The sequence below is a fragment of the Culex quinquefasciatus genome, chromosome 1 (genome assembly GCF_015732765.1).
Source record: "Culex quinquefasciatus strain JHB chromosome 1, VPISU_Cqui_1.0_pri_paternal, whole genome shotgun sequence".
Lineage (NCBI taxonomy): Eukaryota > Metazoa > Arthropoda > Insecta > Diptera > Culicidae > Culex > Culex quinquefasciatus.
In genome coordinates, this window is record NC_051861.1 from 91,937,354 (window position 1) to 91,958,840 (window position 21,487).

The 21,487-nt window shown below is 37.4% G+C and overlaps 1 protein-coding gene across 1 annotated transcript in view; it reads right to left on the reverse strand.

The window, feature by feature from the left end:
- Positions 1-21,487, reverse strand: part of LOC6040429 (all trans-polyprenyl-diphosphate synthase PDSS1) — a 153,403-nt gene that overhangs the window by 26,844 nt on the left and 105,072 nt on the right. The window contains exons 4-6 of the mRNA XM_038265975.1: positions 21,322-21,344; positions 20,957-21,098; positions 1,454-1,543 (exon numbers count right to left, since the gene is read on the reverse strand). Coding sequence (XP_038121903.1) covers positions 1,454-1,543; positions 20,957-21,098; positions 21,322-21,344 — 255 coding nt within the window. The remainder of the gene's footprint in view (positions 1-1,453; positions 1,544-20,956; positions 21,099-21,321; positions 21,345-21,487) is intronic.

The following is a 21,487-nucleotide window of genomic DNA, read 5'->3' on the forward strand; positions in this document are numbered from 1 at the left end:
TTCAGGCGAGGCAAAATTCGATTGAACTATTAATCCGTCAATTGAGCATTAACAGATGAAGGTTCGTCGCTTGCGTTGCCAACCAAGTCACTAGCGACATTTAGCTCCTTCTGGGAGGCACGCGCAGCGTGAAGTGTCATCTTGTGACAGCTTTTGATGCCCTAAGCTGTTCGCGGAAAGTTCTTCAAGTTGCACTTTGCGCGACGGCGTGCCTTGTTTGCCGACACAAGGCTTGACAAAATGGTCTTCACGAACTTTTGAATCAATGAGTGAGCCGATGCAAACTGTAGATTATTAGAACTTGATGAAGAGAGCTCTTGAAGGGGCGAATACCGTGAGAAAAACAATTTGTGTCAGGTGGTTTGAAGTATATGAAGAAAAAAAAGTTGCTGTCACATATTTTTATACTAATTAATTAATAGTTTCTGAGCGAAAAAGAGTTTGAAAACAAACTAAAAATTTAAAAGACTTGCTCGCGCGTACAGGCTACCAACCCCTAGAAAGTTTCCTTAAATTTGTTTAAAAGCTGGGGAAATCCGCAATAATTTCTGGCAGTTATTAGTTGCATCGGCTGTGTATCACGCGCCAAAAACCAATCGAGGCCAATATCTTTAAATGTCTGTAATTTTCACACCGATTTTTTGCTATTGCTTTCGGTTTAACATTTCTACTTCTCTTTCCATTCAGTAGTACTTGCTGTCGGTTGTAGTGTTATTGTTATTTTCGATGCCCCTGTTGTTGTTTGCCTCAGCTACTCGTGTTTAGCAGTTTGCTTATTTATTTTCGAAATACAATTGATTGGTGTGTTTCACCACCACCACAACCCTCGGTGAGTCGGTTCTTGTGTTGAACACCCTCGCAGCTACGAAAACAGAAAAAAAACGCTTGAAGAGGCGATATTTCACTCATTTGGGCAATTTATTTACATTAGCCACTAATTACCGCCACAAGTCGGGCGAGCTTTGTGATTCGGGCCGACTTGGTTGCCGATGATGGTGGCTGGAAAATTTGGCTTATTTTCATGTTTCGCTTCTGAACATGTAACCAATGAGTGAGTTTAAAGAGTTGAACTTTTGGATTGAAATAATAAATTAATATTTTTTTAAATTGTTTATCAAACTTGCCACAGTTCGTATGGAATCCTCAAGTTCCACGAAAACGACCTCATCCCAACAGCATATTAATAACTCAATGCAGTAACAAAAACTATCAAAAGTTCGTCCACAGCTGCCAGCATGTCGTCTATTGTCCATTGTTTAGATGTCAACTTATTTTTATGTATATTTTGCATGCAAAAAGCACTGCATCAGCAATAAATAATGTAACATTTTGCGAGCATTCACACCCGTGCCCAGCTGAGGGGTATGATTTGTGGTTTGTCAATTTCCTATGTCGAACATAAAGTACTCATAAAAGACAGTGCTGCCAAACTTCATAATTTCTCAAAACTCACCTGACTGAGGATATGTGTGACTTCGTCGTGTTTAAGGCGGGCCAACAGCATCGATGCAATCGCAAGGACATAATCGCCGGCTTGTGTGACCTAGAAAGAAACAAAAGGAGAAAAAACATTTAATTTTATTGCACTGAGAAAAATCTTCTTTATTGACAATAATCAAATTTCACTTCTTTAAGTGATATTTTGGTTTTTGTGAATTCTCACTAATTTTTTTGAAAAGAAATTAATTATTTTTTTCTGTGTTCATCGAATACATTGTCTCCCCTTGACACTCAATGCAGTTTTAGATTTCATCGCCGCATTCCAATTAGCAAAAGTGCATCGCAAATTCCGTTATCACCTGGCCAACAATCAGCGCCACCCCACCCTTTCTAGCCGTAAGGCAAACCGTTTTAATTAACCCATTCAATGGCAGCAGCAAAAACAGAAAAAAAGCGATCGTCAAATCTTCAAGCCGCACACTCACAAGCCAACCTCATTAGCAATTCATTGAGGATACGTGCGTTGCTTTATTTTGCGGTTTGTCCTTTTCCGGTCGGCTTTTAATGAGCTTTGAGAGCCATTTTTTTTTTCTTTGCAGAGCGCCCCGCGCAACAAGTGCGTGCTTTACATTAATTAGGCGCAAATTATATCGGGCGCTGTTGTAATCGTGTGCGCGGTATGTAAATATGACACCTTACACCGGTTGTTCTTGCGTACCCCCGCCGTCAGCTCGGGCAAAGAAGGAGGGTTTCATTCAATAAAATGAAAAACCTCTGCCTAAAACGACGACCCTCCCGATTTGGGTGGAAGAAAGTGAATTTATTGCTCCATTCATTGAAAATGTGAGCTGAAAAACCACTCAAAAGGTTGAGAGGTGATGGCGTGCGGTGAACTCATGGTGTAAGTGTTGAGCAGGTTTATGACAGGGTGTATTAACAAATTGCACCACCCTACTGCTGGTTGGACGGTTGAATCTCCAGTTACAGCCCAGGGCCCATCCCTTGGCCGGCTCGGATGACCGGTTGGACAGTTTTATATGAATGGATGATGGGATTCTTGACGCAGTTGACAACTTTGTGTTATTTAGCGAGAAAGGTGTGGTCGAGGTACATTGTTGTAATTGTACTTTGGTTTGAATCATTATTTGATATTTGTGTGGAAACTATGTTACAAAAAAAAAACTATCATCGAAGCTCTATTTTAAAATAGTTAAACTATTGAATTTGGGTTAAATCGTCATTTGTGGCGGTGAATCGGGACATATGAAATGAATTGGAACAGCTTTGTTGATTTTTTTTTTTTTATTAATTTTCAATTGGATTCGGTTTTATTTCTATGCAATTTGATGTTCCTCACTATTTGGAAAAAAAATGATTGCTCATCACATTTCTTCAAAAAAAAAATTGATATCCCTTAGGAGTGCTGCCAGATTACCAAATAAATGTCTAGCAAATATTTATATGCATAAATGTAATATTTTCAATCCAAATTTATAAACTTCAGCGATAAAAATCCATACTTCCGGCAGATCTCACAACAAGGTTGCCAGATCTACAGAATTCTCAGTTCACAAAAAGGCAGTTTCGGAAATCATTCCCAAAATAATTACAATAAACAATTTTTAAAACTTTTTCTTTCAATTTTATGAATTACGCCAAAGGTCCTACCAAATTTAGCACATAATCCTTGTTTTGGAAGGCCCTTCCATAAAAGCTGCGACAGTCTGTTATGAAAAGCAATGATAATTTTATTTAAGTATTCACTATATTCAATGGACAGTTAAAAATTGAACAGGAAAAGATATGTTTATTTCATTTTCAAAAAACAAAAAAGTTTATTTACACAGCAATATTTTTTTGTTGGTATTGTATAGTTAAATTAAGCCATTTTTTATTTTTCAAAACGGCCAGTGCAAGTTTTATTTCACACACTTCTTTCAAGTTTTTGTCTTTTCAATAATATTTAATCAGATACTTAGTATTTCTTTTCTTTGCAATTTCTAACCATTTTTTCATGGTTCTATGATATGTCGCAGTCTACAAACTATTCCTAGAAAAAATCACACCCAGAACCATGTTTTAACCTAAAGCCGTTGCAAATATTTTTTAAAATAATTGCAACGGCCTTACATAAAAAAAACCAATTTGAAAAATTATATTCCCGCTATTCAGCCTGTTTGCTACCGTGGCAAATGGAATGGTGCACGGAAAATCGAATCTTGCTAGGAAAAAAACAATCAGAAAAATTAAAAAAAAGTAAGGCCGTTGCAAATATTTTTTAAAGTCAATGGGTAAGGGAGGGAGGAAGGGGGGCAAAAAAATAAAAAAAAATATAAAAATTGAAATTACAAGCCTAGGTTTCAACATCTGGATGAAAAAAGTGTTTTAAAATGCATTTTGCAGGCGTACAATTGCTTTCCAATCATTAGTTTAGAAAATATCAAGGTATTGACGGATTTTCACATTGGTATTTCATGAAAATTTAAAATGTTTTCAAAAGATTTCAAACATGCTGAATATGATTATAAATGCGGGAAAATGCATTTTAACTGGTTTTCAGTTGATTAAACTTAAATTTTCATTAAAATTTTGAAGTTTTTCGAAAAAAAAATTTGCCTCCTGATTATTCAGGAAAAAATTGAAGGGGGGGGGGACATAAACTTTTAAAAATATTTGCTACGGCCTAAACAAAATCAAAAAAATCAAAATTAAAAAAAAAGATAAAAAAAGAAAAATCTAAAAATTAAAGAAATAAAAAAAATTACAAAAATAAAAAATTTAAAAAAATCAAAAACATTAAAAAAATTCCAAAAATAAAAAATTTAAAAAAATCAAAAAAATTTAAAAAAATTACAAAAATAAAAAATTAAAAAAAAAACAAAAAATTTAAAAAAAAACAAAAAAATAAAAATAACAAAAACAATTAAGAAAATTAGAGCAATTAAAACAATTAAAAATATTTACAAAAAATAAATTAAAAAAATAATTTATTTTTTTAAATAATAAAAAATTTAAAAAATAAATAAAGATAAAAACATAAAAAAATAAAAAAAAATCAAAAAATCATAAAAAAACTAAAAAAAATATTTAAAAACAATTTAAGTTTAAAAATTTAAAAAAAAATTAAGGCGGTTGCAAATATTTTTTGAAGTTTATGTCCCTCGACTCTGATTACTGTCTAAGGGGAGGGGGAAGTATTTGCAACGGCCTAACCAATGAACAAAATTAAAAATACATTCTAAAACTTTTTATCGCAACAGCTTTTTGTCCGACTGAAAATAATCGAAATCATTAAAAAAAGGTAGATTTAAAACTCATAACAGAATTTAGAGAAAAAAAATATTGTGGTGTCAAAGAAAATGTGAATAATCTTAATTGTTCAAATTGTTGGTATGTCATCCGAAGTATCTTAAAAGCATTATAGGCTCAGCAAATGGTTCAGTGCTCAAAACCCAATGTGACTGCTTGGAATTTGTACTAAGATATTAAATGTAGAATATAAACAAGCAAAAAAAACTTGAATCAGGTGGGATTTTTTAGAATTCACACCCAATATTCGAAGTCTCATACAAACTATACTTGCGCATATTTTAGCTGCCGGTCAACTGGTATAAAGTTAGAAACGCACGCAGATTCAAATTTCAAAAAAAAATTTAAATATTAATATTTGAACATCAAAATATTTGCATACGAAAACGAAACTATTGGCACTACGCCCCCCGGGGCATGGCCTTCCTCTAACGTGGGATTTCTGCTCCAGCGCCTCTGACGAGACAGGAGAAACCGGGACCGACGTTTTAATTCACCATCCGATAGAAGCTCAGTGGATAAGGCGGGAATCGAACCCGCGTCTCATAGCATCATCGGGATCGGCAGCCGAAGCCGCTACCCCTGCGCCACGAGACCCACATAAAAAATAAATACAAATAAAACAAAAATAACAAAAATACAGTTTCACAATCAAATTCAACAATAAAGAGCTATTCTTAGAGAACAGACTGCGCAGGCTCAAAGTTTGGGGTCCCCAAAAACACGTGCACTTTGAACATTTCAAAAATATTTAGACAGGGCCGAATGATTTTCTCCAAAGTTTGTATATTAGGGCGGTTCGTCACTCTTGCATACAACTAAAACTTGCAAGCAATATGTGGAAGTAGCGAACAGCACTAATTCTCCCTACAAACAAAACCAATGTCTAAATATTTTTGAAAAATGCAAAGTGCACGTGATTCTGGCGACCCAAAACTTCATGCTTCCCCTCGAGTTGAGCCTGCGCAGAAATGTTGATGGTCGGTGTGATCAACAACAACAAAACTACTCCACTTGACAGCTCTGATCTAGTCGGGGGTACACCAGCTAATTGATATAATCTTCCCATCGAAGAACCACCTTTTGCGCCAAAATCTACGCAGCAGACCGGCAAATCGAATTCTTCCCGGTTCAAACATAGGCTACAGACTAAGACAAAGAGCAACTTTGACTCTTATCCCCACTTAAGAAGTGACCCCCTAGAAAGGAGATGCCTTCCTCAACCCCAAGTGTCAAGTGACAAGATGCTTATAAGATAAAGTTAGAAGATATCCATGTAGGATTACACAGAAGTTGATGATGTTTTTTGTGGAAAATGGTTTGTGTTTGATTGATAATCTTGATTATGCTTGAAAGATACGAAGAGTTCTTCGTGTTCTCTACCATGCGTGAGAAGATTGTGATTGATAAATTGATGCTTTATCTGAAACTTCCCTCACTCGTGACAGGTATTTATTTAAGCTAACGCTGTTTGGAAGTCAGCGTTAGCGTTACCATGGTGATCTGTTCAAGTGACGGTCAAAATTTTCATGAGAGGTATCATCTTAGATGGCGTCTCATCGTATAATGATCGTTCGGATTTTATGAGCAAACTCAACGATGCACTTTACGATTGTGCGAAATTGACAGTGAATGAGACAGAGACTCGTTAATGGGTCTGATTTAGCAGCGGTGCCAAGTCAATGTCTTATTTGAGATGCATCCTGCTAGACTGGCGGACTCCTGGTAAATTGGTACCGTTGGTTACCGAATATCGGATTATTCTGTCCAAAGTCCAAGTTCTTCCTTCAAGTAGATGTTGCGATGGCTATCACTCTGTTTATAGCAGCACGCAATATCTTAAAATAGCTCAACTATCCTCCTCAGTCAACGTTCTGAAAGAAGAAACGCCTTAAAATTCCGCAACATTCCTCAAGTTCTACACAAGTTCAGATCAATCGCACGTCCCGGCCGCGTTACCGCTTAATGCTTGTCGCGGGGTATCATCCTCCCGTTGACAGTTGCCACTGTTGTTACCACTGTTGTCGCGCTGGAATGAGGAAACCGCGCTGTCCAACATACAAATAACCAGCAAGAAGCGGATCCGATTCCAGCGCGTTTCAAGTCGATCGCCGCAAGTCGTGACCAACCGGAGGTTAATTAAGCAGCCACTTTGTATGCTAATGGCGGATTCGTCCAATACGACGACGGAGCGTCCAGGCAGCCTGATGGGACTACATTCCACAATTTGGCCACCGGTTGACGCGCGTTACGTAAGGGATGACTAATTAGAGCCGTGTTTTGGAGTGCCCATCCCTCCGCCATTGCCAGCATAGCGGCGACCTTGGCGGTATGGGAAGAACTTTCGATCAACGCTCGGCTTTTTTTTCTTTCTTCGCGAAAGCGAAAGTTGAATCGCTGCGCCAATCGAAACCGCTCCAAGACCTGTCCGGTAGACACTTGCGAGACGGTGTGGATTCCGCGATCATAGTGGTGGTGCTGTTCGGGCTGAAGAGAAAGTAGTCATGCGTCAAGCAGCAGTCGAGGTCGACGAGGGGCGATGCAATGGTGCCCAAGGTCGTCGCTTCAGCAGCAGATGCTGCGACCACGGTAGTAACTCCTCTCTCGACCTCATTCTGATGCAATTTGCGTCAAAAAGGTGATGCATCAAAAATACGTAGTCAGTTTTGGAGTGGCCCCTCGTAGTTTGGAATCTGGCGACTTTCCCCTCGTCTCGGCGTGACGAATCACACCACCACGAATGCACGGTTGTAAATGTTCCGGGCTCACTACTACCCCGCTTTTTGTGAATGAGCACGACGACACAGCTTCCGCTGCTAGTTATGAAAATGATGTCACGCGATGTCCCAATCATCTTGGCAAACTTCTGAACAAAATCACATCTGGTCTGAAAGGGTGATTAATTCGACAGATTGGGAGATTTGGGTCGTCGTCAAGACGGATCCTGGTGAACGCAGGTGTGACCAATCTGGTTGAAGTGAGTCACGAGACAAAATTTCAGAAAACTATTTCATGTTCATCCGGTCGCAAAGTTACACCATCAAAAACAAATCAGATAAATGTGTCATTGTTATCCGAGCATTCGTTGGTGAAGGTTGTCTGAATCGACATGACTCGTCGCGTCCCGGCGCAAAACGCCGGCAATATTGCCCTACCTGCGGCTCAAGCAGGCAAAAAAGTGGGAATTTCCAAAAGGAAGGTTGAGGCCTCAACTGATGGCCAAAAACCGGGATTTCCAAAAGGAAGGTGCTTTTGGAAGTGACATCGAACAGCAAAAAGACGAAAAAGAGCGACGGTACTGTACCGATGGATGAGGAGGAGGAGAACTCTTCGTCGCACGAGGAGCAGCTATTGAAGAACAACAAGTTTGCTGGACTGCCTGACGAGGACCAGGTAGCGGAAGCAAAGGAGAATGAAGTGAAACAGCGAAAGGAGAAACTGCCTCCTTTTTATGTGCGGCAATCAGCAGCAACGATCGACTTTCGAGCGGGGCTGGTTGAACTCATCAAGTCTGGGAAAGTCCTAGGCAACATTCGTCTGTGTCAGGACGGATTTAAGGTGCTGGTGCAATCCAGGCAGCACTATCAACTGGTCAAGGATTACTTGACCGAAAACGAGGCGGAGTACTTTACCCATGATGTCGTCATGGATAAGCCGTACAAAATCGTCGTCAGAGGTCTGTACGACATGCCAGTGGAGGAATTAGCTGCCGAGCTAAAAGTTTTGAAACTGGATGTGTTGGCCGTGCACAAAATGAGCCGACGCAACAAAGACATCAAGTACCGTGACCAGCTCTACCTGCTGCATTTGGCTAAGGGATCGACGACGCTTCCTGAGCTGAAGGCAATTCGAGCGGTTTTCAACATTATCGTGTCGTGGGAGCGATACCGACCAGTGCATCGTGACGTCACACAATGCTTCAACTGCCTGGGTTTCGGGCACGGAGGTAAGAACTGCCACCTGAAGCGTCGTTGCGCCAAATGTGGTACCGATGCGCACATCACATCCCAGTGCATCCAAGATTCGCTGGTGAAGTGCCTCAACTGCAACGGTGAGCACTCGTCAACCGACCGAAAGTGCCCCAAGAGAGCTGAGTTCGTGAAAATTCGGCAGCAAGCATCGACGAAGAATCAGCCTCAGCGTCGTAGAACTCCTCCAGCCCTGGTGGAGCAAAATTTTCCACCTCTTCAACCGCGACGCCAGGTCCCGAACTTGGCACCGTTGCCGTTGGATCCCAGGAAGAGAGCTGAGATGAATCATCCACGGCCGGGTTCCAGCCAGGAGCCGAGACCGCCACCACCGGGCTTCAGCCAGGAGCCAAGACCAACCCAAGAACCAGCAGTTGAGGAAAATGGTAATGATCTTTACACCTCAACCGAACTCCTCAATATTTTCAAACAGATGTCCGCTGCACTGCGTGGATGCAAAACCAAGACCCAGCAGATTGAAGTGCTGACCTCGTTCGTCATCCAGTATGGATCGTAGGTCCCTCAAGCTGCTGAATTGGAACGCTTGCTCCATTAGGAGGAAGAACTTAGAGCTGGTGGATTTTCTTCGCGAGAAGGAGATCGACGTAGCTGCCATCACGGAAACTCATCTGAAGCCCGGTGAAAAAGTTTATCTGCAAAACTACAAGATCGCGACGCAGCTCGATAGGACCACCTCTGGAGGAGGAGGTGTGCTTGTCGCTGTTCATCGTGATCTCAAGCCACGCCGGCTGCCACACTTTAAGCTGGACATCATCGAGGCCGTTGGAGTGGAAATTCCCACTTCGGTTGGCCCAGTACTCTTCATTGCTGCATACTGCCCACGTCAGGTGAATTCCAGAGATGGTTCAGCAGCAAAACTGAAGAGCGATATCCAGAAGCTGACACGGCGGAGCGCAAAGTACATCATCGCTGGTGACCTCAACGCGAAGCATGAAGTTTGGGGCAACAGCAGGAGGAATCGGAACGGAGTGATTCTGCACAACGATCTGCAAAACGGATACTACAACGTTGTGAGTCCGGATCGTCCAACGAGGGTGGCTCGGTCTGGGAATCACTCAATCATCGACTTCTTCATTACCAATATGGCTGAGAACGTGGCTCATCCTGAGGTGTTTGAAGAGTTGAGTTCTGATCACTATCCGGTGGTTGTGGAGGTTGGAGCTTCCGTTACTCCGCAGCGGCAACCAACCCGGAAAGATTACCACAACGTTGACTGGCAGCAGTTTCAGCAAGTGGTCGACAGCAACATCGACTATGATCAACACCCGGAAACTTCTGCTGATATTGATCGTTCGCTGGAGGTGATCCAGCAGGCTATCAACCAAGCAGAGGCTGCCAACGTTCGGGAGGTTCCTGTTAATTTTAAGGTAACTGATATTGACGTAGATACTAAACACTTGATTAGACTTAGGAATGTTTATAGGAGACAATATCAACGGACTGGGGACTATGACAAAAGATTTCAGTTAACAATTTGAACAAAATCATACAAGACCGACTTGACAATATCAGAAATCAAGAATTTTCAAAACATGTAAGCCAGCTTGGGAATTATTCAAAACCATTTTGGAAACTTTCAAAAGTTCTTAAAAACAAACCAAAGCCTATTCCTCCTCTTATTGTTGAGGATTCTCCTTTGATTACATCCGAGGAAAAGGCAAATGCACTTGGGCTTCATTTTGTTAGTTCACATAATCTTGGCGCTTCCATGACCAGCCGTAAAGAAACATCAGTTGCCAATAGTATTTCAACAATCAATGACTCTACCTTTGAATTTCCTGCAGATTCCCATGTTTCTGGTGAGGAAGTCAAAGTTGCAGTTAAACAAATGAAAAATATGAAAGCTCCAGGCTTTGATAACATTTTAATCTAGTGTTGAAAAAACAGAGTGATCAGTTCTTTCAACATCTAGCCAATATTTTCAATAAATGTTTGCAACTTGGTTACTTCCCCACCAATTGGAAACTGGGCAAAGTCATACCAATTTTGAAGCCTCAAAAGATCCAACATCGCCAACAAGTTATCGTCCCATTAGTCTTTTGAGTAGTCTGTCCAAACTCTTTGAGAAGGTCATCTATTCAAGGCTTTTGGATTTTACCAACGATAATAATATAATTTTGAATGAGCAGTTTGGCTTCCGAAAGGGACATAATACTGCTCATCAGCTTACGAGAGTAACTAAAATCATCAAGCAGAACAAGCTTGAGTCTAAATCAACTGCTATGGCTTTGTTGGATGTTGAGAAGGCTTTTGACAATGTTTGGCATGATGGTTTGATACATAAACTGTATTTATACGGTTTTCCAATGTATCTTATCAAAATTATCCAGCACTATCTTTCGGAGAGATCGTTCAGGGTTTTTCTGAATGGGATTGCTTCTGGATTATTCAACATTGATGCTGGGGTTCCCAAGGAAGTATTCTTGGCCCACTTCTGTACAATATTTTTACATCTGATTTGCCTACTCTTCCTGGTAATGGTGTGTTGTCACTTTTTGCTGATGACACTGCCGTTATTTATAAGGGTAAAATAACCAGATATTTAGTTGGCCGTCTTCAGAAGGGTCTTGACGTTCTTTCCGAATACTTTGGCGACTGGAAAATTCGCATAAATGCAGCCAAAACTCAAACCATCATTTTTCCACTTTCCAAATCGGCCAGATTTGTCCCAAAGGATGATGTTTTGATTAAAATGAATGATGTTTCGATACCCTGGTCAAAGGAAGTTGTCTATTTAGGTCTCATACTTGACTCGAAACTATTGTTTCGGCAGCATGTAGATAAAATATTGAACAAGTGCAGCATTCTCATCAGGTGTTTGTATCCTTTAATTAACAGAAAATCAAAGCTATCTTTGAAAAATAAGCTAGCAGTTTACAAACAAATAATTTACCCCGTTATTGAGTATGCAGTACCTGTTTGGGAGTGTTGCGCTAGAACTCATAAATTGAAGCTCCAGCGTGTCCAAAACAAGGTACTCAAAATGGTTTTGAATGTTCCTGGCTGGACAAGATCAAGTGAGGTTCATGAATTAGCAGAAGTAAAAATGTTGGATCAGAAGATTCAAGAAAAATGTTTGAAATTCAGGGAAAAATGTGCTATATCTGAATACCCCTTGATTCAAGGATTGGTTTAGTTTATGGTAAGATTAAGTTAGTTTTAGGTTAGGTTATGTTTTCTTAATTTTTTTTTCCTCATTGTACCTAGTGTTACAAAAATGATAAATCATATACTTTTAAAGTTATGAAAATGAACAGTGTTTAAATCACGAAAAGCAAACTAAAGCTGAAGAGCCACAGCTGACCACTTATTATGTAAACCAAATGTAATTATTATAAGAAAGATTCAATAAAGTATATTTAATTCAAAAGATAAATGTGTCTGAATGAAATTTTGAAAACTGAAGGAGGACGATGTATTGACGACAACGTGAAATTATTACATTATATTAATAATGTATTGAATGTCTGCTTTAAGGGAAATCTAGGGATAAATTTCAAAAAGGTCCTAAGCGCCATTTGTTAAAAAATAGCCCCGTTTTTCGATTAATTCTAGTTCAATTTATAAACTATCAACTCCAAAAATGCTTTGAATTGTTCATCTACACGTTCTTTAAATGATCGTTACTGAAAAACAATGAAAATGTATAAATATTTGATTATGACAAAACTGTAAAATGGTTACCTAAATTAAACAGAAATTGATTTATTTTATTAAAAGAACTTGTTCTAACTTTTGTAGATATTGTTACACCCTCGATCATATCAATTTTTATATGTATAAAGTTTAATTTTAATATTTTTCCCCTGATGCATTACGTTAACATTAATATCTGGAGTTTTTTTTTTTTTTTGAAAATGTCCAATAAACCAAATTTTCAGTTTTTGCTTTTTGGGTTTGTTTTTTAATACCCCTAACTCAGGGCGGTTTCAAAACACTTAAAAAGCAAAAACTGGAAATTTGGTTTATTGGACCTTTTTTAAAAAAAAACTCCAGATATGTTAAGTGTAAATTCAAACCTTATTTAATGTAATTTTACATAAAGAGCAATTCCAGCTCAAATCAGGAATTTTAGTGGCACTTTTGTACCCGACCCTCTCCGATTTCAATGAAACTTTGTAGACATGTTACCCTAAGCCTATATAAGCCATTTATGTGTATAAGGAGCCAATTGTACTCAAAAATAACATTTGAGAAGGGCGTATGTTATTTAAATATTTTTGTATTTTAAAATTTAAAAATTACTGCTTCTCGAAGCCGTTGCATCGTATCAAAAAGTGGTCAAAGATAAACTTTTAGGAAATTGAACGGGCTTTTTGAAAAAAAAATCACTGAAACAAAAATACACGCCATTTCTATGCGATTTCAGGATTTTGAAGCATAGCAGGTCAATTTTAAGGTTATATTTTCGCTCAAAATGTTACAAAAAGACTGACGAAAAATGCATGTCCAATCCTTGGGAAGATATAGGTTTTCAGATAGTTTTTGGCAATTTCTGAAATGTTTTTTCAGTCTCGAAAATATGTTTAGTGGAAAGCTCGACCAATTTCCCACATGTTTTATTTTGACGGCTTTTTAATTTGATTTGTTTTAATATTTACGTAAGCTTATTTACTATCCAGGTTTCTACCACACTGAAAAAAATACTCTGTTTTCAGTAATGAGTAATGTAATTGAACATATAACTGTAAGCCCATACATCCAATTGAAATTCTGTCAAAGAATTATGTTTTTAAATTGCCAAATACAAAAATATTTAAATAACGTACGCCCTAGTCAAATGTTATTTTCGAGTACAATTGGCTCGATATACATAAAGTTTCATTGAAATCAGAGAGGGTCGGGTACAAAAGTGCCAGAAAAAATCTTGATTTGAGCTAGAATTGTTCTATATTAATTTGAAGAAAATTTAATTACATGAAAAAATATGAAAATTCGTTTCATTTTTTGGCCAATAATTAATGTAAAACTACATAAACATGCACAGATGTTAATAATTATGAACAAACTGACTATCTGGCGAAACAAAGTATTTTGAATTTAAAGGCACATGATTTAAATGACAAACAAAATAAACATACTGGCAACAAATACAGTGCACGGTGGTCCAGATCGCAAAATTAAGTGCAAAATGGATTCAGAAGAGTTGTTGAAAATGAAAATGGGCAACTTTTGGTTAGGTTGAAAATGAGGGTAGTTCACAATTAGGGTGATTTTGAAAATCCAACTTTTCAGGAATATTTTTGAGAATTTTTTTTATCTTCTGGAAAGTTCTGGCAAGTCCAACAACTCAAGCAACTTTGTTGAAAACATCAAAATTTTACCTCGTCTGAGCATCTGAGCAATCCTTCAAAAATCAGATTGTTGTTATCAAAATCAAATTATTCGCTCTACAGCATTGCCTTGGCGTTCTCGATTGCGAGATTCCTACTCGAAACTAGGTGTCCGAAGGCTTGATTGTTGAGGCAATTCGCGATTAAAAGCACAAAAATTCCGACAGATGGCGCAAAGCATCGAAGAATGACGATTCAAATTTTCGTTGTTCGGTTACAGAGGAATGCAAATTTAAAATTGAATTTACAGCTCTTAGAACAACTTTTGAGAAAAAAATCAAGTAGTACGAGTGTAAACTATTTGCTCTCTATAAATTAACGCAATTAAAAAAAAAAATTTTTTTTTTTTGAAAAAATAGAATTGTTTAAAATGATAGAGCATTAAAAGTTAACAAAGTATCAGCTCGAATTTTTGCTCAAAAGTTGTTTTGAACGCTGGAATTTAACAAAACAGAATTTGCATACATAACCTCAAAGGGCGGAAATTTCAATCGACATTCTTCGCTCTGTTCTGCTACTCAACACTAGGTGTCGCATGTCGTTTGGCTCTTGAACGGCAATTGGATACTTAAGCCCTATGTCAATTTTTATGTACAATGGTAAAAAACACGATCAAAAACCATTTGTGATCACTTTATTCATTTAAATGCAAAAAAAAAATTGACAGGACAACATTTTTTCGATGGATCAACTATGGTCCCCTTGGAATCAACTGCCAAGAAGGGGCTTTTCTGTCAAGAAGGAACGCGAGGTTAATTTTTCAAAATTGATTTAAAAATCCATTTTAAACTCTTTGTGGTCGTACAAAGGGGCATTGTACTCAGAAAAATAAGCTTTATCGCTGTAAACAATAATATCAGCAATCTAAGCTTCATTTTAGAACCCAATTGCAAACTTCTTTTTACACCTTAGCTTCGATCCACCCCGGGATTCGATCTAACGAACTTTGAATTGTAAGTCCAACTGCCTACCAACCAAGATTGAAAAAAAATCACTTCGAGCGAATAACGATTGCCTGAAGAAAGGCCCTCTGAGTATGCTTTGGTCGTTTCTTTCCCGACTGACACTTGATCGCTGGCTGTGGCATAGACGAATAAAAATTTGAATGATTTGGTTTAGTCGTCAATTTGCTGCCATCTGATTATAATTTTACCCATTTAACACCAGCAGTCATGGGTTGTTACAATCATCGTCTGCACTCTTGACGAATGACAGCTAGTCGTGGCAATTTGAGAATAAAGATTATTCTCAGCAGTCTTATTCGTGAGGTGTAACAGGCAGCGATTAATCGCCAAATTAATCATAGTCGTCGGATTTTCAACACTGCTACCAACGACTCCACCGAGGCAGGACCCAGAGAGACGGCTCCTACACCTGGACTGAGCTATCGACCTAACATCTAGGTTAGACCGGGGCCAACATTTACTTCCCCATCCGACGGAAGGCGTGGTCAGACAAATCTCGAAAAATGCCACCGGAACCGTCTGGGATCGAACCCAAGCCGACTGGGTGAGAGGCAACCACGCTTACCCCTACACCACGGTCCCGGATAAGAAAAGTGATATACGGGACACTTTTAGAACGCTTAAAAACTATATTTTTTTAATTTTCGACAAGTCATTTAACCCTTAAGGGTTAAAAATTACAGCCATTTCAAGGTAAAAAAGATGCAAATTTAAACTTAAATATCTCGAAAAGGCGCAAGCCAAAATTTAAGCACCGGGTTAAAAGAGAAAATCTACAAACACTGAAAAAATCTCATTATTTCAAAAAGTTTAATTTTAAATAAAAACCATATGGGACCACCCTAACGAAATTCGAAACTTGTCCAAATATATGTTTTTCCATGTAATTTTGCCCGCTGAATCTGAATCTGCCCTCAGAATTAAACCAAAGTGTCAAAAAAACGATTTTTGGTCAAATTTTGGGTTTGAATGATACTTTTACATGACAGAAACAAAAAAAATCATCCATCCGAAGATCACACGCTGCTGCTGCAGCGAATCGCACAGTTTTCGGTGTCCAAAGCCAATCATTCTAATCGCATTTCAGGGATCTTCAACCGGTCCAATCGCGTCCGGCAGCATCCGCGCGACCCGCTGCTATTATGGTATCAAGGTCGCCCGGATCGTGGTCTCCAACAAACCAAACCAAGCCAAGTCAACTCAACTGCGCGAACTTCACACGAAGATTTCACGAATCATCTTCTCTCATTAGCGTGTGTTGCGTGTTTGTGTGATTGTAGTTGGTGGAGCTTTTTTTTTTGCTGTTGTTGTTTTAATTGTTACACGGAAAAATACATTTCCACAATTTATCATTTTTCCCCAAATTTATTTGATTTAATTTCAAATTTTGTTTGAAACAAAAACAATTCAGCTTTACAACTTCCCAGTGTGAAGTCTTTCCGTGTTGCTCAAATATCACACGAGTACGGTTGCGGTGGCAAACGAAAACCGCGTTACACGAGCATAAAAATTAGCGCATAATGTTCCAAGGGCACACATGCTCATTTGCACATATAGGTACGTTCGACCGCAGAGAGCAGAGAGCGTTGCAACAGCAGTATTACTGACCGTCTACCTTCGTTGCAATAAACTTGTACCTCTAGATAAAGCTATAAAGTTCGCGCGCCGGCCAAGTCACGTTTAAGCGTGGTCGAAGTTCATCTCCGATTGCGGCAGATCGACCGGGCTGGCGTAACGCATAGTTGTGGGAAAGGGCTTTTGCGTGTGCGAGGGGGAAGTTTGGCAAGTACATTTGGAAATTGTTTGTGTGCTAGGTTTTCTTTATTTTTGTTCGGTATGATCCAGACAATTTAGTAAACTTTTTGATTTAACTTTGGTTTTAGTTTTTACTGTTTTCCAGTTTCGTAATTCTTGTTAGATGACAAAAATGCCATCTTTTGAGCAATGGCACAACTTGGTAAAAATTCATTTTATTCGCTTAAAAAATATTTTAAATGATAAGATGCATTTTTTGCGTTTTTAAAAGTCAAGGCCAATCTTGACCACCAATGAAATTTTTTTTTTTCGAATATATCAGAAAATTTCCTACAAATCTGCTTCAAGGATATTGAAAATTTGACCAGTGGTTGATGAGATCCGAAAGAAAATCAGGTTGTCTCTACATTACCATTTTTTTATATTTTTAAGAGAAATTTAGAAGTATCGTTCCAACCTCCCAAATACAAATATTTTCAAAAATTTCAAATCAACCCCAACATTTGAAAAGGACCACAAACATTTATTTTCAATCATATCAAAAGTTACGGTTAATTTGATTATTTTAAATATTTGTATTCGCATTGAACATTTTTACGAAACTTTCTTTTTTGACATTGAATTTTGGGCGCATGTTATCGTCACTTAAAAATTAAATGCTATTTATTATTTTTTTTCTCTACGTCACACCTCGCTTTTCTTGTGTCATTTTCTATAGCAGGTTGTATCTCAGCAACAAGTGGTCAAAGAAAAATAATAGAATAATTTCTGCTCTCTTTGGTCCGATTTTCAATGTTAAAATATGAAACATTCGTAAAATTTTCCGATCTTTTCGAGAAAAATATTTTCAAAAAATGTAAATCAAGACTTACATTTCAAACAGGCCAAACATTCAATAATACGCTCTTTTTGAAAATATTGTTTTCGAAAAGATCGGAAAATTTCACGAATGTTTCATATTTTAACATTTTAAATCGGACCATTAGTTGCTGAGATATCGACATTAGAAAATGGTGGGTTGTTAGGGTGAGACATAGAAAACATCAATTTTCCTGTTTTTAAACCTTTGCATGGCAATATCTCAGCAACTAAGGGTCGTATCAACAAAGTTCAATAAAGCAAAATATAGAGAATTTTCTCAGCAAATATTTTTTTCAAAGGTGGGCAAACATGTGCACTAATTTAAAAAAATAAAAAATTGCGACTATTTTCAAAAAAGTCACCTAAATATGGATTTAACTTGAAAACGGTGCACTTTATCAAAAATTCACTAAAGAACATTTTGATTGCAAATTCGATTTTACATCGAAAACTCAAGTTGAAAATTTTTTGCGACCAGTATTCCGATTTTTGGAAAAAATCTGTATTGATTCAAAAAATTATAACTCGGTCAAAGATTTTTTGCCCATTCTGGAAATTTCTGAAAAGTTGGCATTTGATGTTCTCTAAAACATACAAAAAAAATAGTGTTTTTTGCAAATCAAGTTTTAGTGACAATAAGTGAAATTCAAAATTACAAAAAAAAAATTTTACGGTGTATTCATTTTTTCAGTGTAGTCCATATTCATACCTGCAACTTTGCCGAAGACACCAAATCGATCAAAAAAATCCTTCAAAAGATACAGATTTTTGAATTTTCCATGCTGCCAAATTTGCATGGAAAATTATATGAACGAACTAATGATGCAAAATGGCTTCTTTGGGCATACCGAAGGCACCAAAAAAGTTTCAGTCGGATTAAAAAATACAAAAAAATCGAATGACCGAAATCTCAGAGAATTGGTCAGAAGTGGGATTTGCTTATGAATTTACAAATCTAATAAAATGACACTGAGAAAAACTACACAGCAAAAAATCCGATGGTAAAATCGCATGCAAAAGCATGCACATCACCTTCGTCAAAATAAACACTTAATATTACACACTGCATGTACAATTTTTTGCAAACACAAAAAAAAGTTGCAATCGACTGGATTCAAACCAAGCACCAACAGTAAGGACTGGCGCCTTAGCCCACTCGGCCATTAGAACGATGTGAATCTGATGGGCTACATATTTCAGGGTGTAAAATCACATAAAATTTCATACAATAATGCAATATTTATTTTACACCCAGGCCTTTTACACGCAGCTGGATTACTACTTTTTTGGCTGTGTACACAGATAAAATGTAAATTTGGATGAAATAATATTTCCTTTTTAATGATGTAATATTATTTCAATTTAGTCTAAAAAAAAGGCAACAACGAAACAATGGTAAATTTACAAATTGTCAGCTGAATATTACAAATTTTCAGATGGAAAATGACACATTTTCGGATGGAAAATTAAACATTTTTTCTTACTTAAAAAATGTACTCATTCCCAGATATAATATAATCATGACTTTTATTATTGTGTAATTTAAACAAAATTCAAGCTTTAAATGCTTATGAACAGAGTGTGTAAAGAAAAATTAAAGAAAATTATCTCGGATTTTCGAAAGTACTATCATATTTTTTTATAAAAAAAGATTTAAAATTTCCGTTGTAAATTGTTCGACAACTTGAAATAATGCACTTTATTAAGAAAATTAAAAGTAATTTTCAGTTGCAAATTTAGTTCTGTATCTGAAGATAAATTTAAATATTTTTTTGCTGGTATCAAGTTTCCTCCATCCTGAACTTTAGCGCAAAAAATTAATTTCAAACCCCAATAAAATTAAAAAAAAAAGAAAATATAAATAAATATTTTGGATTTTTAACTTCTTGTGAACTGCCTGATGTAGTCGGTAGGCAATTGGATTACAATTCAAAGGTTCTCAGTTCATAATATACTAGAAAGGTTATCTTCCAATCAAGGTTCATACAAAAAAAAATTTTTTTTGCGGTTCTGCACACTAAAACTCCACTAATATGCCCAATATTTTTAAATGAGTGCAAACATGCGAAAAATAATTTCAAATTGATTTTAATTGATTTTATGGAAGTTTTTTCGGGAAAAATACGGCCCTGATTTTTCGGGTATTTTTTTTAAGGAGGAGGGGGGTTGACAAAAACTTTGAAAAAAATTTGCATCTAGGAAAAACATACATGCTGAATAAGCCTCTAAATTTTCCAAAAAAAAATTACAATCGAGTAATTAAAAAAGCAGAGCAACATCTTATCTTCGACAGCATTTTCATTCCATCACTTTTTTGAAAAGGCTAAAAATGCCCAGAAAACAACGCACACATGCACACGCCACAGTAACACAAAACTTGGTGCGTGAAGCAATAAGTTGTATAACAAACCAGATTTTCGAAAAAAATGCGACAGAATTGAGACCCCCACTACTTTACTTGACTCTACTTCCACACTCCTTACGGGAACGCACACTCCGACATCTCTTACCGACCACTTCACCACCAAATGGAATACCTTTCGTCTTCAAGTTGACGTCGAACGCTGTTGATTTGGCAGTTGATTGGTTGAAACAATGTCTGAGGTTTGTTGAATGACAGTTGGAGTGTTACTTTTTAATTTTCCAAAACTTAATTTTGATGATTTTATTTGCAAAATATTAATTGCGTAAAATTTAAAAGAAAAGTTTACGAACACATTCAGGCAAATTCATAAAATTTATTTAGTCGGCTACCCAATTTCAAAACGAACAAAATTACCCTTCAAGGCTCAAACAAAGTAGTGTCTTGCATTCTGCTTTTACTCATGTACCCAAAAAAAAACAAAAAAAAAGTGTACACAAATGCAATTTCTCTCACACACAACTTTGTCACGAAACCGGATCTACTTTACTCGGCGTCGTCGAGCACGTTCGAACGCAAAGTGTCACGCTAGTTTTTTATTTTACCCTTTCTTTCTTTCTTCTCTGACACACACACTTACAAACGGTGTGCACACTATCTGATGGTCATAACTGCAAAGCCTTGCAAGGAATGTGATTCGCCGTGGCACTGGCGGGGTGGGTTTGAGGAATTTGCTCTGCATGAGAAATGTTGAATAGTTTCGGAAGACCTTGACATCTTGTGGCTGACAGATGGTGCGTGGGAGTTGCGTAACCAAAAATGAGTAGTTTTTAAACTCAAAATTTTAGCTTGAAACAAATTTTAAAAGTCAAATCTGTTGTCCGCAACACAGCGTGTACTGATAAAATAAACTCATAATTATGGAGGAAAAGTAGGCCTTACCTTTTTATGATTCCATATGACGTTGACGCTGGGTTTACCCCGCCGCGCGAACGACTGATCGATGACGTCGTCGTGGACCAGGCTGGCGGTGTGGATCATTTCCGAAATCATGGCGATTTGTCGCTGTGCGTGCACTACGTTGCTGCCGGGGAAAAAACGGGTGGGGATTTTTTCGTTTGTTTGTTTGTTTGTTTGTTGGAGCGAGTGAGAAGAACAGCACGGTGGTGGTGGGTGGTTCGGCGGTAATGAATGTAATGTTTGAAAGAGAAAAAGAAAAAGAAAGAGAGAATTGGAAAATGGATTAAATTATTATCGTGTTTTTGATAATTGCATTTTAGACATGTCATACAAAAATGTTTTATTACTTCAAAATATTTATCCAATCGTACTAAAACAAGGTTACCCAGGTAAACATTCAAATTCAATTTCTTTGAATACCGTAAACTGGGGTGACTTTGATAGGATTTCAATTTGTTTTCAGATGATTTTCCAACAAGTAAGGTTTTTCAAAGATTATTATTTTTAGAATAT